At 48.5% G+C, this 17,750-nt stretch overlaps 1 protein-coding gene across 1 annotated transcript in view; it reads left to right on the forward strand.

The window, feature by feature from the left end:
• Positions 1 to 7,625: 7,625 nt before the first annotated feature.
• EVL (Enah/Vasp-like) overlaps positions 7,626 to 17,750 on the forward strand; it is a 78,503-nt gene continuing 68,378 nt past the window's right edge. Inside the window, exon 1 of the mRNA XM_024757995.1 lies at positions 7,626 to 7,808. Within this exon, the coding sequence (XP_024613763.1) occupies positions 7,753 to 7,808 (56 nt within the window). The 5' untranslated portion in view covers positions 7,626 to 7,752. The remainder of the gene's footprint in view (positions 7,809 to 17,750) is intronic.

Raw genomic sequence — 17,750 nt, forward strand, 5'->3', positions numbered from 1 at the left:
GATGGTAGAGCTGAAGGATCGTCAGCAATAGGAGACAGAGGGCCAGCTGCAATTTCACTCACGCCTGACGTCGATGGAATGCACGTTTGCATGTTTGAAAGTTCACAGCTTGAAGGTTCGTATGTAGGGGACTTACTGTATCAGCCTCTCTGCCCTCCTTGGAAGTTGAGGTCAAGGCTGTGGGTTGCAAGTTACAACCCTCTAATCACACGGTTGGTTCTCCAGGCAACCAGCCCTCACTCATCCTTAGGGGCTTTCCAAAAGTCACCTCATTAACATTAATTCAAGGGTAGTTGAAAGGGGCTTGTTATCAGTAACAAAAGACATCGGTTTCACTGTTATCACACAAAACTCTTTCAGGAAGTGAAGACCAGAGGCCAAGTATTATAACAAAGGATGCTTCCATTCCTCTTACACTTTGGAAATTGCCAGGGTTTTGAGAGCTATGAGCCAGAAACAGGGACGAAGACCAGATACATATTTCTTATTATATATCACAGGTTTCTTCATTAGTTGCCTTTTTTTTAAGTCTTTTTTTTTTTTATAGTCTTACACTTCTCAGAGATATTATCATTTTCCCCTGTGAGTTCATCATTGTTTCCTTGGAACATTCAGTTGCCTCGGCCGGTCCTGCTGACTTATGCTGCAGGTGAGTTTGGCCAGGACCTTAGTCGGGATGGAAGTTCCTTGGGGCAGAGGACCGTGGTATTATGGGCAAGGCTCAACCATTCCCTTTCCAAATGCTGAGATCTGAAAAACAAGGCCGTATCTGTCCCCTCTCTGTACCACTAATAATTCCTGTACTTTTTGAGTCCCAGTCTCCGCAGCAGCACAGCTTAACAAACATTCTGAACACCCACTATGTACCAGGAATTGTGCTGGGTACAGGTGGTTATAAAAGCTGAATAAAACACGGTAGCCCTTACCTAAAGGACCGTGATCTGTGACAACTATTGATAATGCTGTAAAATGCTGAAGAAACACAGCAGCAGGAATAATTTTCTCTGGGGGCCTGGAGGGCATTAGACACCTCACTGAAGAGGCGATATGTAAGTTGGGTCTTGAAGGACAAATCCAAGTTTGACTACAGTTGGTCATGAACCTTGCTAGTAGGTTTTCATAACATGTCAATGATGTTAACTAATTCTGTGTAGCCGTTTCTCTATCCTCTTTTTCTCTACTCCTAGAACACAAGGACCTACTGCTCAGAACACTTTGACTCTTTTTAACACAAATTCTCATGGAAAGCCAGTATTACACAAGCATAATTTTTTTCTGTACTTCTTAGTCACAGACCCTTTTATGCTCAAATACACCACTGAGGCAGAGTAGAAGAGCGGTTAGTCTCTTTAAAGAAAAGGAAACTAAAATCCACAGAAGGTGACTTCCCCAAGCCACACAGCAACTAGATCTCCTAAGTAAGGTGTCTTTTAGTATAGCTTTGTGATTCGTCGTCAACCATTCTGCTTCCTTTTGGGATCTAGCCCCATGGAAAACACCTCCTTCAAGTCAATATAGTTGTTGTTTATTGAGCATGGTCAAGGGCCAAATGCTTTAGCATTGAATATCCTGTGTGAGATTTGGTGCCCTTCTCTTTCATTTGTTCATTCGTACATTCATTCCTGCAGTTAACATCTACCCTGTACCTACTATATCCTAAACAGTATACTAGGTGCTGAGCTCAATTCGTAGGAACACATTGTAGGGTGCTACCTTAAACGACATTTCTTAACTCTCTCACTAAATTGCTCTTCAAGTGTCAACAGCCCCTCTCCTGTTTTTCCAGTACTTTCTATTTCCCTGACACAGTTGATGTAGGAATTGGTGGTGTACCTGCAGCCCATAGTTATTAATATAACCAGTCCTTTCATTGAACAGATGAGGAAGCCAGGGTCGAAAGTGAGGAAGTGAATGCCCAGGGACATACAGCGTGCCAATAATAAAGCATGGGCTGGAGTCCATGTCTCATAACACCCTGTTCATAAATCTTGCCACATTTCTTGCTCCATCTCATAATCCTACTCAAGTGCTGTATTAAGCCAGATGGTAGAGTTTAAAATGCCCCCAAAAGATTCACTCTTACCTGTGACCTACCTATTGACACCAAGAAGAAGCAGTAGTAACATGTTTGGAGGACAGAGGAAGTGAAGGATGAAAGTGAAAGGCACATTTCTCACAGGGAGGATATTTACACTGAAACTAATATCTTTAGGAAATGCTCAGGAAATGAAAAAGAATACCCTTTGGTACTTTAATAATCATAATCGACTTCTGCTTCTGGCCGTGACAGAGTATTTGTAATAGACTTGTCGTCTTGACAGAAACGACTGTGAGACTGAGCAAAATCTACAAAATTCCTAACTATATGAAGGATATTGAAACTCAGACAAAATATTAAATTCCGGCTGTTTTCAGGCATTGAACAGGCAACACAGTACTCCGAGTGGAGAAGCGCACGTGATGAGCCCCACGTGGCTCTAGCTTTCTACCTGGAGTCTCTTTCTGGTCTTGGCACAGAATGGTGGAACCCAATCTAAAAGTTGATCTTAGTGAGCGGACGAGTCGGTTGTTGGAATTCCAAGCTACTGAAATAGCTGGATGTTGCAGGGCAAGGAAATAGGGAAGAGGAAGCCATGTTGAGTTTTGTGTAGGGAATTCACTTTGGGTTGTTGGCTAAGGGCTGGCTGTGCATGAGTAGAATGGCACTCTCCGTGAGACCTAGCACAGATTCCCTTCTGTAGGGCTAAAAGCTGAATGATGATGCCAGAGGTCATGCAGTGCTGGGAAATGCTGGAGATCCCTGTCCACCTGAATGAAGAGACCTCACTGAGCAGCACCTAGGCATGCAGTTGAGACCCCAGAACAGCTACGCGTTAGGAGTAAGGACTATGCCCTTGAGTAAGGGACATACCCTAGGGCTAAATCAAAATGGAAGTAGAACTTAAGAAAGAATTAATCCAAGCTTGTTAACAATAAAAGGACATGCCAGTAATTTACCTAACTGCCAGGACAAAGTCAGTACCTTTAAAGGAAGACAGCATAGCGGAGACTGTGCAGTGCATCATAACGGGAGGGAAATTATGTAGAGGGTTATATGAGTGACGGCTGACTTCTCATCAGATACCACGGATGCCAGAAGACAGTAGAACAACATTTTTAAGGTGCTGAGAGGGAAAGAAAAAAATCTCAGAATTCTCTATTCAGAAAAAAAAGTGCCTTTAAGTATGTAAGCAAAATGAAGACACTTTTCAGAAAAAAGAAGAGTAAGAGAATTTATTGCCGGCATACCTGATGTACAAGAAATGCTATTGGCAGTTCCTCAGGCTGAAGAAAAAGGATGCCAGGCAACTCAGATGTTTAGGAAAGGATGAAGAATACTGGGAAGGATAAATATATATGGGTAAATATAAAAGACTTTTTTCCATAATTAAAAAATACAGACACACATACAGCGTTCTATTGAGATTATATAATGCATAAGACTACTATACCATTAAGGGTGGGAGTGGATTTATGCAGTTATAAAAGTCTTACGTTTTATATGAAGTGTACAATGTTAATTCTGAGTATACTGTACGAAGTTAAGAATGTATATTTTAATCCCTAGAAGGACGTCTAAAAAGTAATGTAAAGACGAATAGCTAAAAAGTCAATAGAAAAATTAAAATGGAGTTCTAAAGGGTATTTAGTTTACCCAAAAGAATGCAGGAAAGGCACAACAGGGGAACCAAAAACAAGTGAGATAAACAGAAAAGTAGCAAAATGGTAGATCTCTACCCAATCATATCAATAAATTAAATGTAAATGGACTAAATATTCCAATTAAAAGGTAGAGATAGGGCTTCCCTGGCGGCACAGTGGTTAAGAATCCTCCTGCCAATGCAGGGGACACAGGTTTGAGCCCTGGTCCGAGAAGATCGCACGTGCCGGGGAGCAGCTAAGCCTGTGCGCCACAACTGCTGAGCCTGCGCTGTAGAGCCTGTGAGCCACGACTACTGAGCCCGTGCGCCACAACTGCTGAAGCCCATGAGCCACGACTACTGAAGCCCGCGCACCTAGAGCCCGTGCTCTGCAACGAGAGAAGCCACCGCAATAAGAAGCCCGCACACCACAATGAAAAGTAGCCCTGCTTGCCACAACTAGGGAAAGCCCATACACAGCAGCAAAGACCCAACACAGCCAAAAATAAATAAATATATAAAATAAAATAAAATGAATAATATCTATCTTTAAAAAAAAAGGTAGGGAGGAATGTGTTCATTAACTTACTTGTGGTGATTATTTCGTAACATACATGTATATCATGAGCCAAGGAGTACAGGTAGCCTCTAGAATCTGAAAACAAGGCCAGGAAGTTCTTCTCCTTTAGAGCCTCCAGAAGAGACTGTATCACTTCCGACACCTTGAGTTGAGCCCAGTGAGGCCATGAGATCTATGTCAGATGGCTGGCCTACTATTATCTTACAAAACTAAGGTAATAAATTTGTGTTGTTATAAGCCATAAGTTTGTGGTAATTTGTTATAGCAGCAGTGGAAAACCAATAAAGATGGAAGAAGATATACTAGGTAAATAGTAAGCATAAGAAAGTTCCAATGGCTACATTAATATCAGATAAAGTAACCTTAAAGACCAAGAGTGTTACCAGCAATAAAGAGGGGCATTTCATACTGATCAAAGGGTCAGTTCATCCGGAAGATAGAATAGTCTTGAAAATATATGTACCTAACAAGAGCTTCAAAATACATAAAATAAAAATGGGCAGAAATACAAATCCACAATCATGTTTGGAGACTTGCCGCTCCGCGGCATGTGGGATCCTCCCGGACTGGGGCACGAACCCGTGTCCGCTGCATCGGCAGGCGGACTCTCAACCACTGCACCACCAGGGAAGCCCATGTTTGGAGATTTTAACACCTTTGTCTCAGCAATTGATACAACAATTAGACAAAAATAAGTCAACAATGACAGCAAACCAATAAAGACATAAGATCCGAACCACCCTTTTTTTTTTTTTTTAATTCATTTATGGCTGCGTTGGGTCTTCGTTGCTGCATGCAGGCTTTCTCTAGTTGTAGTGAGCGGGGGCTACTCTTCGTTGCTGTGCGCGGGCTTCTCATTGTGGTGGCTTCTCGTTGCGGAGCACGGGCTCTAGGTGCACGGGCTTCAGTAGTTGTGGCACGTGGGCTCAGTAGTTGTGGCTCACGGGCTCTAGAGCACAGGTTCAGTAGTTGTGGCACACGGACTTAGTTGCTCTGCGGCATGTGGGATCTTCCCAGACCAGGGCTCAAACCCGTGCCTTCTGCATTGGCAGGCGAATTCTTAACCACTGTGCCACCAGGGAAGCCCCGAACCACACTTTTAACCACCTTGACTTAATTGACATTTTTAGAAAAATGCACCCAGTTTCAGAACACATCTTCTTTTCTTGTGCATGTAGTACATTCACCAAGATGGACTACCTGCTGGACCATCAAACAAGGCTCAGTAAATTTAAAAGGGCTGCAGTCATACCAGGAAGAACCAAAGAAGAAATTCTAAGTATGTTCTTTGACCACAGTAGAATTAAATTAGAAATAAATAATAACAGAGGTAAGATAACACCAAATATTTGGAAATTAAACAAAATATTTGTCAATAATCTATGGATAAAAGAAGTCAGGGAAAAATAGAAAATATTTTGAACTAAGAGAAAATGAAAACCACAGTATGTCAAAGTTTGTGGTTTGCAACCTGAAGCTGTGCTTAAAGGGAGATGCGTATCTTTGAAATCCTTTGAAAATGCACTTTCAGCCTTCAGCTCTCACTGGCTGTGCTTTCAGCTCTCTAGTTAGAAGTGATCTTTCTTTTGTACTGTCCTCGGTGTAGCTGTTTTCCACTATATCAATAATAACATCTTAACACATCAACTTGCTAACCTGTCAGTCTCTTCCTTTCTAACCCACAAAAACCCTTTAAGGACAAGTAACTGCTGTTCCCATCAATGTTCTGTCTCTAGTTTCTAGCACAGTGCATGACACTTGGTGGGTCCTCAGTCAATTTTGAATGAAAGATTGGGAATGGACCTTATCTTCATGAGGACCCTGTGGAGACAAGCAAACTAAGAATTATTAGCCCCATTTTACAGCTGAGAAAACAGAAGCCCAGGTTCCCTTAATGAGCCAGTGACAAGGCCAGGTTTCCATCATTCCTCAGAAATTTTCCTTTCGGGTCCTAAGTTGCTGACAGAAACATCACCATTAGTGAGAAGCGTCTCCCCAGCAGAAGTGTAGAATTTATACTGGGGTAAAACTAAAGCCTTCACGAGCTATAACCTCATCATGTCATCTTTTATTCTCTGGAGGATGGGCCAGGGCACCTTTCCGTGAAGGCTTGTAGGAAGCCCTCGGCGCTGGGCCTCGGCGTCCTGACCGGTGAGGGAGTCTGGCCCTTGACCTTTCAAAACGCCCTGCCCGGCTGCGACCTCATCCCGGCCCTGCAGAAAGCGCTGGAGCTGGAGACTGCAGCCTGGCGCTTTCAGGCAGCCCACGCTGGTGGGTCTGTGCACCACGAGCTCTGTTTCTCTATTTTCTACTGAGGTTTCAGTTCTCAACTGGGGTTTGTTTCTCCGTTGCCTCTGGTTCAGCTTCCTTTTCCTGTTTGGTTTTAAGTAGAGTCTAAAAATCAAGTTGCTGCCTTCCGAGGGTCTGTGCCCTCTGATCAGCTGGCCTGGTGGGAATACAGGACTTACCTCCTCGGGTTCCCTGTGCTACAGACGTGCAGCCATGGCCACAGTGTGAGTACGGGGACCAGAGGGGAGAGAGGGACGTCAGAGGAGACCGAGAATCACGGGGACTGTAGAGATCTCCCCAGATCCCCTGGGTGTACTGATGGGGAGACCGAGGACCCAGAGGGCAGAGGACTCTCTCACGGTCACACAGCAGGTTATGACGTTGGCTGTCCACTCCGTCTGCTGGCCTGTCCACTACACCGGCCTGTGTCTCTGGATGCCTGTCATCTTTAATGGCTTTTTGTGTGTGTGTCAGAATCACTTCCTCAGAAGTCAGATGCCTGCCTCGGATGGTAGAGGGGACTCTGAACCATCTGAGGGGACTGGGGCTTGGCTGAGAGGTGCTGTGGACAGGTCCTGGCTCTTTCTCAGAATGGCCTGAAAGCATCAGGGGGTTTTCTCTGAATGCTGGGCACAGAAGGAGGAGCTGGGGTGCCTTCTGTACGAGTTGAGACCTCATGGGCTGTCACAGCAGAACCCTGACCTTCTGCTTGAGAGACTTGGGACTGACTTTAGACCGCGGATCACTTAGGCTGCTGCGGTTTAGCACGTGTGGGCACCAGCCGGTCTGTGTCCTGAACTGGTCATTGTGAGCGCCCTTTCCAAAGGTGAGATTACAGTTCAGACGTGATTTCCCCCTGCCCTGCGACCCCGTAAAATACTGTGGCTCGTAGGACAGAGCTTCATCCTCTGGGATTTGGGGCATTGACTTGATCGACTCACTGCAGCTTTGCGTCTCAGCATGAATTATAATCCCTCCCCTTAAAAATTACTTCACAGTTCCCAAACTGCTGTTTCACCAGTTTTCTTGATTCTTTCGACCGTGTTGGGTGGTTAGCTCAGGAAGGGGGCATCACTGCTGTTCTGTGGGCGAGGAGGCCTGGCCTCTGATCGGCTGTGGCCCTCGCTCAGGGTTGCATGGCTGGTTGAGGAGGGACTGGAAGGAGAACCACCCAGAACAGCTGCGTCCAGCGTTTCTCCCAGGATGCAACACGGGCTCTCTAGGAGCATTTTGCAGCGAGTTACGACAGCTGACACACAGTAAGTGGGGCCCGTCCGACGCTTCTGGCCGGCAGGGGAGCTTTGGAGAGGGCGGCGCTCTCGCGCCGTGGCGCGGCCTGGGGCAGGCTGCCGGAGCCCCTTCCTCCAGGCGCTGGCAGCTCTCAAGGCCAGGGCCGCAGTTGGCCTTCCCTGCTCCTTTGCAGCCAGTTTTCTATCATCCTTGAGCTCTAGAGGACTTGTGGGTGGAGCTGCAGCAAACAAGACTTTCCGTTTCAAAGGCTCGTTAGCTTCCGAAGTGGGCAGGCGCCAAAGTCATTACCTGCCGAAAACTACACTGAAAAGCTGAGTCTGCTCTATCCTGTCAACTGCTGACTGCGGAAAATAGTATCAGAAGTAAACCAGGGGCTTCCCTGGTGGCGCAGTGGTTGGGAGTCCGCCTGCCGATGCATGGGATGCGGGTTCGTGCCCCGGTCTGGGAGGATCCCACGTGCCATGGAGCAGTTGGGCCTGTGAGCCATGGCCTCTGGGCCTGCGCGTCCGGAGCCTGTGCTCCGCAACGGGAGAGGCCACAGCAGTGAGAGGCCCGCGTCCCCCAAAAAAAAAAAAAAAAGAAGTAAACCAGGAGGAAGCAAAGCAGTTCTTAAAAGTCTTGTAAAGCTGTAGAAATCTTAGGAGTTTCCATCTTGAAAGCAGGCTGAGACCATCTACCGTAGATCACCTGGGTTAGTGGTGCTTCAGGCATCTTACCCTCCACTTCAACCAGATCCACTCTCTTTTATCTTTTTAAAGTACTCCTCGATATGTCTTTGAGGAAAAGAAGTTGTATTGTTGCTGGTGATGATGATTTTGAAATCTGAAAACTACTTATTTAGTCCAGCCCTGAGGTATACACAGTTGGGGAAATTGAGGCCCAGAGCTGGGGCAGAACTTGTTCTCTGGTGAGTGAGTTAGTGGTCCAGCCAAACCAAAACCCAGGTTCTCTGCACCCACCCTCCCCGTACCAGGCTGCCTGCGCTCACGGTGCCAGCGGGACCGCACGTACAGCAGCTGTGAGAGCCGTAGATGGTTTGCTTTCCACATGCTGACATAAGAGAGATGTGATTGCTGGATTCCTAGGTCACCGTGGTTCCTGTGGTGGGGATGGAAAAGGCCTTCCCATCATGAAAACGGGTCAGTCCCAGCTCCGGCCATCCGTCAGTCAAGAAACATTTTCTAAGCTCAACCCTGGGCTGGGACCGGGGCGTTCTCCTGAGCACGTGCTGGCGTACAGCACGCTCTCTCTGGCGTGATTTCGGTTAATGCCTGCGGCGATCCTGAAGGTAGCAAGTATTGCTTTTATTGTTCCGACTTTATAGCAGAAGAAACCACGGTAGAGAGGCAGGGAGTAAGTTGCCCAGGAAGTGAGAGACCCAGGCTGGAGCGGGTCTCCTGATGCAGACGCTCTGCATTCCTGCCCCCGAGCTGGTCGAGTGGGAAGGCGGCGTTCTCAGAAATGAAGGAATCACAGGTCCTTAGTCCGGTGCAGTGTAGACCATGGTGAGTGTAGACAGGAGGCGCGGCAGGAGTTGAGAAGTCGGGGGCTGCCAGGAGGTACTTCAGGGAGAAAGTGGGGTCTCAGGTCGACCCGAAGGATAGGGGTGAGTTGTATTTTTATTATTATTATTATTTTTTGGCTGCTCTGGGTCTTAATTGCAGCATGAGGGATCTTCGTTGTGCCATGTGGGATCTTTTTAGTTGCAGCATGCCGGCTCTTAGTTGCGGCATGCATGCGGGATCCAGTTCCTGACCAGGGATTGAACCCAGGCCCCCTACATTGGGAGTGCAGAGTCTTACCCACTGGACCACCAGGGAAGTCCCAGGGATGAGTTTTAAAAGGGACCGAGGGGCTGCTCTCGGTGCCAGGGAGACAGAGGGAACAAGACAGACGTCCTGAGACTGCACTAGGGGCAGTAGGAAGCGGGCGCACGGTCAAAAAATCGTGGAGAAGTAGAAAGCCCAGCTAGAGAGATGGCAGAGGTGGGGCCCTGCTCAGCCCCACCCGCTGCAGCCTTCACCCCCCGACCTGCACGAGGGCACGAGGCAGCCATGCCAGACCTGAGCATGAAAACATGAGGAGGGGCCACACGGGGAGGGACAGCGAGGGGAAAGACCCTGAGACGGGAACGGCTTGGTGCGTCCAAAGGTCAGGAAAAGAATAGGGAGGCTGAAGCGACATAAGGGGAGAGTGAAGGGAGGTGGGGCGGAGGGGCAGCCAGGCCTCATCACGCAGAGCCTGGGAGCCCGAAAGGAGTCCAGGCTGTTTGTCGTGTCACGAGAAGCCTTTGGAGGGGGTTACGCAAGGGGAAAGACATCCGATAGGGCTTCAAGAAAAGTTACTCTGGTCACTGAGTGGATAAGGGTCTGTAGCGCGACAAGAATGGAGGCAGGAAGGCGTCGGGGAGGCTGCTGCAGTCACGCAGGTGACAGGCCACGGTTGGGACCAGTGATGGAGCCAGTGGCATAGCGGGAGAGTGGCTGGATTCGGGAGGTGCTGTGGAGGTCTAGCCTCTGGGACTGCCCGCTGGATCCGGGTGGTGTGAAGGAGGGAAGTGAATCAAACCCAACTCGGGCGGACTCGGGGAAGGCCGGGTGCAAGCCTGCGTACTGGCTGGGTCGGTGGGGGTTAAGCCAGTGCAGGACGGTTCCAGGGAGTGTTGGCTGAACGAGGCTGCACGAAGCGGGAACTCAGCGCGCCACGGCAGCGGGAGGACCGCACGCGTCAGTGATACGTGTGCCCCTTCCTGGTGCAGCCGGGTAATCCCAGCCCCTTCCCTCGTCTCCCTCTTGTCCTTACCGTGCTTGCTTGGTTGGTTTTCCAATGCACTTGTCACCTTCTGACATATTACATGACTTTTTAATTTGTTGTTTGTCATCTGTCTCCACCCCACAAAGATGTAAGTTCAAAAGTGGAGGGTTTTTTGTGTTTTGCTGACTAGTGTATCCTCAGTGCCTAAGACAGTGCCCAGCAATACACATTTATTAACTTGCTGGAATTAATTAACTACTTGCGTTACGATGCTGGAGATGGCTGGGCCACCGACGTGCCAGCGGAGCTCCGCAGTGTGGCCTGTTGGAGCAGCGGCCAGGAGAGCAGATGTTCCGTGTGTTCTCAGCTCGTGATGGAGCCAGGGCTCCCTGTGCGACCAGTCGGTAGTCAGCTGCCTGGGCACAGCAGTCACCACTTACTCCACAGCCCTTCAGAGCTTGAATAAGCAAACGTGGAAGAAGTCCCACGGCCTGGCCACCCCACGGTGCCCCCCAGCCCACACCCTGGCCTCTGCTACGGGGTTTGGAAGACTGTCTCTAAGGGCAGCTGGTGTTTCCTTTGACGTCTTGTCCTCACAGGCGAGTGTGAGTCCCGGAAGCTCACAACCAAATGAGCCCGCAGAGATGATGCTGTGCGTTTGCTGTCCCAGGATGTGTAGCCCAGTCATTTGAAGACGTCTTGAAACTTCACTGTCTTCTCCTATTCAAAGAATCCAGTGTGTCTGCAGTGGAGAAACACTCCCATAATGACTCTGAGTTCTTCTCGTGGGAGTGTGTTGTGTGCCCTGGGCTTCCTGAGGCAGGGGATGGTTGAGAGCTAGTCTAGACTTTGACACCTGAACCCTTAAAAGAGAAAAGTAGCAGCAGTGCCCTTTTCTGAGTGTTACATGCCAAGCACTGTTGATATGATTCGACACGTGCTGTGCTTAACCCTCGTCCTCGGAGGTGTTACGTTGCTGTTGCCATCTCACTGGTAGAACAGGGGTCAGCAAAGGTAGCTTGCTTGCTCCAGGTCACACTGGTATCGCTTGGCAGAGTTGGGCTTTGAAGCCAGGTCTCCTGTGTTTTCCAAAGCTAAGCTTAGCTGTAGCCTCTCGAAGGAACTTGCCCAGAATGACCGTCAGAGTTAGAATCAAGGCTCCTAATCTCTGTCTTTCTTTGTAGTCTCTGATTTTCCACCGTTAGTACCACGGGAGACGGGAGACCTCCTCAGCCCTCCTGTGGCGCCCACGCGTCTCTCCGTCAGTCCTCGGTTCATTCACCACCTCCCCTCCCAGCCTAGAACTGTTCATGGGCAGGGTCTGCGTCCGCCCCCATGGCCAGGGGATGGCACGCACTCATTCTGATGCGAACCTGAGCCGAACCGCCCCGCCGATAATCAGGGGCGACAGCCGAGGCTCAGCCAGGTCTCATTCCCAGACGATTGATTAATTTACCCTCAGAGATGCGCGTGCCGCCCCAGTCCTTGGCCCAGCCAGATCTCTACAGCTGTCCCAAGGCCGTGTTGAAACCTGTTCCACTCCCACAGGTGATCAGAGGCACAGACTCTGGGGACACAGGCATAGAGTGGAGTTTAAATACGTTTGAAGTTGGAGCAGTCCTTGTGTGCACATGGCCTGTCAGATGGCTCCCCAAGGGAAGGGCTGCGTCGGTGGCCTCGAGAGAAAGTGTGGGAAGGGGTTGAGACGGGTTCAGTCTAAGGATGTCAGGCCCTCTCAACAGTTGGTTGGAGTGTTTGTTCCAGATTCCACTAGACTTCACAGAGAAGTGGAGCCAGCTGTCCAAGCATCCGGGACACTGGCATCAGAGCAGAAAAAAGGCAAACAGTCTTTTTTTTTTTTTTTTTTTTTTTGCGGTACGCGGGCCTCTCACTGCCGTGGCCTCTCCCGTTGTGGAGCACGGGCTCCGGACGCACAGGCCCAGCGGCCATGGCTCACGTGCCCAGCCGTTCCACGGCACGTGGGATCTTCCCGGACCGCGGCACGAACCCGTGTCCCCTGCATCGGCAGGCGGACTCTCAACCACTGCGCCACCAGGGAAGCCCTGGCAAACAGTCTTGACTGCACATGACGTGGCAGTCTGGCTCTCCCAACCAACTTGGGTAAAAGAGAAGATATTTGGGTTTGATACCAAATTTGTTCTTCACTTACCCAAAGCCTTTCTTTAATTCTAACACTCACAAAAGTGGGGCTTAGTCACCATTTGAGATTATGCGTATTATTCTGTACAGGTCTAATTTATTGTTTTCATCACTGTAATGCAGCAGTTCTCAAAATGTGATCAGAAGACCTACCCTTTTAGGGGTCTGTGAGTCAAAACTATATTTGTAATAATACTGAGACATTATTTGCCTTTTTCACTCTCATGGGTGCAAAGTGGAATTTTCCAGAGGCTTACATGACATGTGTTGACATTGTCACGGTGACAGCCAAGGAAGTGTATACTTGTGTTTTTAAAAATTCTTAGTTTTAATTTCAAATATGGTAAATACAGATAGACTTAATCTCCATAAACAGAAGCTTTTTGGCACCCTCAATAATTTTTTAAAATTTATTTTATTGAAGTATAGTTGATTTACAGTGTTGTGTTAATTTCTGCTCTACAGCAAAGGGATTCAGCTATACATGTATATACATTCTTTTTCATATTCTTCTCAATTATGGTTTATCACAGGATATTGAATATAGTTCCGTGTGCTATACACTAGGACCTTGTCGTTTATCCATCCTATACATACTAGTTTGCATCTGCTAATCCCAAACTCCCACTCCATCCTTCCCCCACCCCCACCTCCTTTGGCAACCACAAGTCTGTTCTCTGTGTCTGTGAGTCTGTTTCTGTTTTGTGGATAAGTTCATTTGTGTCATATTTTAGAGTCCACGTGTAAGTGATATCATATGGTATTTGTCTTTCTCTTTCTGACTTACTTCACTTAGTAGGATAATCTCTAGGTCCATCTGTGTTGCTGCAAATGGCATTGTTTCATTCTTTTTTATGGCTGAGTAATACTCCATTGTATATAGATAGGTACCACATCTTCTTTATCCATTCATCTGTTGATGGACATTTAGGTTGCTTCCATGTCTTAGCTATTGTAAATAGTGCTGCTGTGAACATAGGGGTGCGTGTATCTTTTTGAATTATAGTTTTGTCCAGATATATGCCCAGGAATGGGATTGCAGGATCATATGGTAATTCTATTTTTAGTTTTTTGAGGAACCTCCATACTGTTTTCCATAGTGGCTGCACCAATTTACATTCCCGCCAGCAGTGTAGGAGGGTTCCCTTTTCTCCACACCCTCCCCAGCATTTGTTATTTGTAGACTTTTTAGTGATGGCCATTCTGACTGGTGTAAGGTGGTACCTCATTGTAGTTTTGATTTGCATTTCTTTAATAATTAGCTGCCATCTTCAATAGTTTTTATGGGCATACAGGGGTCCTGAGACCAAGAAAGTTTGAGAACCACTTCTGTAAAGTAGTCCGTTATGTGACTGTACTATGAAAGACACGCACAGAATTGGTAAGCACCTGGTTCAGGATGGTGGCTCCCACTGGTCGAGAGGAGGGCACTGGGATGCAGAGGCCTCTCCAGCTAAACAGCTTTTTGAGATGACATCACATTTCCTGGCCTGAGTGGTGGGATCATGGGAACCTACTTCTCACAGGCGTGAACTGTTTCAGAATAACATTTTAAGTTTAGAACAAAACACCAAAGCTGTAGGCATGAACTGTTTCAGAATAAACACTTTAAGTTTAGATGAAAACACCAAACCTGTTTCAGGCCTGTTTCCATTAAGAGGAAAAAAGGTCACCCTAGAGGGGATTTACTCATTACCAAGAAGAAAGGCACCTTTCCATTGGAGAGCTCTGGTGCCTGCTCCCGTAGACAAGCTTGCCTCTCCAAGAGAAGGCACCTGAGTGTGTTGCCCCATGTGACGTGGTAGAACACCTGCCCACTACCACCTGTGTTGTGTTCTTCCCATTTACCCTGAATTTAGTCACGAGGAAACAATCCAGGATGGGGACGGCCTCCAACACAATTGGCCTGATCTCTTCACACACACAAAAATCAATATCAGTGAAAAACAGGAAAAAAATACGGCCTGACATTCTAGCTTAAAAGAGAGTAAGCAGACAACACAACCAAATGTAATGCATGAGCGGATCCTAGATCTATAAAAAATCAAAACATTTTGGGAAAACTTGGGTAACTTTTAATATGGGCTCTGTATGATCTATTAGTAAATTACTAATTTTCTTAGATGTAATAATGGTATTTAAGTTATATATCAGAACGTCCTTATTTTAAAGAAATGTAAAAACCTTAGGATTGATGTATCATGATATCTGGAACTGTAAAATGGTTCAGAAAAAAAATGACATAAAAAAGAGAAAACTTGCATGTGGTAAAAATGCTTTATTCAGGAGGCAGAGAAGCCCTATCATGTAGCAGAAAAGGGGTCTGCAGTCTAGTCCCGGCCTCCCGCATATTAGCTATGGGACATTGGTAAACTTGCCCCCTTCACTTGGCCTGACTCCTCCATCTAAAGAGTTCCTTACGAATGTTTCTCGGCTCTGACAGGGCTGTGTTTCCATCCCTGTTCCTTGGTCCCTGGATTGGGATGCGGTGCCGGTACGCCTGGTGCGGGCTTCCTGGTTCCCCTGGAATGCGTGCGTGTTGAGAAGTAACGGGAGGCCCAGGGTGATGGCCAGGAACACCAGGCACTCTGCCCGAGACGCACGCATCCCCACCCAGGGTCAGACGTGCCAGGCTCCCCTTCTGCTGCGGGCGCTCTGCACCCCTGGAGTGCCATGGGCTGTGCGCGTGTGCCTTCCCTTGATGGCGCAGACTGTGGCTTCTGTTCAACACACGGTCTGCTTTCTAAGTACCAGGCGTGGGGATATATTTGGTTCGTAGTCAGTACTCAGTGAAAGGGGTGTGTTCTTGGTTTATTTGTTAAATTAATGCGGGAAGAGAAAGCAGTGGTGGCCCGATCTCAGGTGGTTCGTGACCCCCTCCCCACCCCACCCCACCCCAAAGAATCCTCGAAGGCTGAGAAGAATGATGCCTGGCAGAACTAGGCACACTCAGAAGCAAGCATGTATTCAGAGATAATTACTGAGCAATCCAGGAGGTCCCAGTTATTGGAGCTACAGAGATGAACATCTTTAAAGCAACCACAAAAAACCTGCCTCGTGGGGGAGAGAGAAAATCAGCAGACCTTCAGGACAGTGGCAGTGAATGGATAGGTGTTTCCTGAAGGCAGTGGCACTGAGCTGAGAAAGGTGAGATGCAAACTGTGGATGTAGGAAAGAGAAGTTGTCTTGAACAAGGGACATACTGGCTCAAGTAAACAGCACATCTGCATGAGGTAAGACTTGAGGTGAAGCCAGTGTGAGGCGCCTTCTGTATCCACATTGGAGCTGCCCTTACCCCTTATTCTTTTAACCTCCAAGGAGAAAACTAAGGTCGGGGGCTCCTGAGTGTGACCTGGAGAGCCACCCTGGGCGTTCAGGTGGCAGCGCGCAGGCTGTTGGGTCCTGCCTTTGCCAGGAGCCCCGGGGCAGAGGCTTGCCCACTGCGGGCACAGGCTGTGCTGCTGGGGCATCTCCCACGCCGGGTCTCCGAGCCCTGCTTTGCCCACTCACTCTCCTGAGTGCCTGCCCCGGGAGGGTGATGGCCCACCCCACGGAGAAGGTGCTGGGTAGCTTTCCTTCATGCCACTTACTGTACCTGCCACTGTTCTACAGGTCTGTCTGGCCAGGTATCATATGTCTCAGCTTGACGGAAGAGAAAACGAGAGCTAGAGAGGTAGCGGCTGGGAGCAGGGAGTGGTGCCAGCTCATATCAACTTACATCAGCCAAACTCACATTCAGTGGGTGTTTATTAGGCGCTTAATCCCGTGATAGTTATTGTGGAGAGGGAGAGGAAGCTCCCAGTAGGGTAACCACTCACTCTGCTTTGTCTTAGCGCTGAGTCCTGCCCCACCTCCCGGGAAACGCCTCAGTCCCAGGCAAACCTGGATTCCTGGTCCTGCTGGGGCGACAAGATAAGCCTTCAGGACAGAGTGTGATGACTTGTTCTGTCTGAAGGGAGTGACCGAGCTGGGCATTGGGTTGAGCCCGTGCTGGCAGGGAGGGTGAGGTGTGATCCAGGCGACAGAGTGCGCTCCTAGGCTGACCCTCCAGAGGACCCCGAGAGGGCAGCCTGCACTTTCCTAGAGTCGCGGGTCTGTGTCTGCAGCTGGCCTCCTGGGAGCCTCACTCTCCGTAGGCCCACCCTCAGCACTGCGGTCTCCTGACTCTCAGATCCCAGGCCGCGGTGATCTGACGGTGCTCTGTAACCGAGGCTTTTATTCGGCAGCTACTCTCTCTGAGGATTAACGGCCTCGGATTGTAGATGGAATGTTCCCACGGGCACGAGGTCATGAATGCACTTATTCACAGTTAGAGAGTCATGTATTCAACAGTTTGTAGCGTCGGCAGCACACAGGGACCAGATTTACGAAGGGGAAAGCAATAGAGCCCCTGCCTTCAAGGAGCTCACCTTCTAATGGGGCAGATGGATGCTGATGCAGATGTTGAGAAGCAGGACAGACAGGTAAGAGCTTTGGTGAGAGGCAGAGACGAGTACAGTGCTGCAGGGGCCAGTTCTTCTTACAGGTCCAAGTGCTGTACAGGTTCCAAGCTCAACCCTGGACTTAGTTTTCCAATGAGCCTCTCTTCGTTGGCCCTGTTGTTCTCTGTTCCCTTTTTGGCTTTGCACCTTTTTGCTCTTACTTTATGAAATTACACTCTGTCCTTCAAATTTTTATAGTAAATGCCTGGAAAAGCCCCGAAAGGTATTTGTAGAGTAGAAAGGAGTCCACATTCACTGCTCACAGGGAAGAGCATGGCCAGGATGGGGTGTCACCGCAAGCCCGAGAGAGGTTCGGAGACCTCATTCCCGGTCACGTAGGGAGCGGTGGGGCGGGAGTCCACCAGCTGGTGGGACGTGGAAGCTGCGCTTTTCCAGAAGGAATAGACAGAAGCAGAGGTGGAGACTGACTTCAGGCTACCTTCACTGTGTTTTCCCGTGTATTAGTTTTATCCACAATTGCGTCAGTGGTTTCTTATGTCAAGTCCAGGAATATCTGTGAGTATGCTTCACAGTTACATGCAGAAAGTTTGGGGT

Source organism: Neophocaena asiaeorientalis, unplaced genomic scaffold, assembly GCF_003031525.2.
Source record: "Neophocaena asiaeorientalis asiaeorientalis breed wild unplaced genomic scaffold, Neophocaena_asiaeorientalis_V1.1 scaffold476, whole genome shotgun sequence".
Taxonomy (NCBI): Eukaryota; Metazoa; Chordata; class Mammalia; order Artiodactyla; family Phocoenidae; genus Neophocaena; species Neophocaena asiaeorientalis.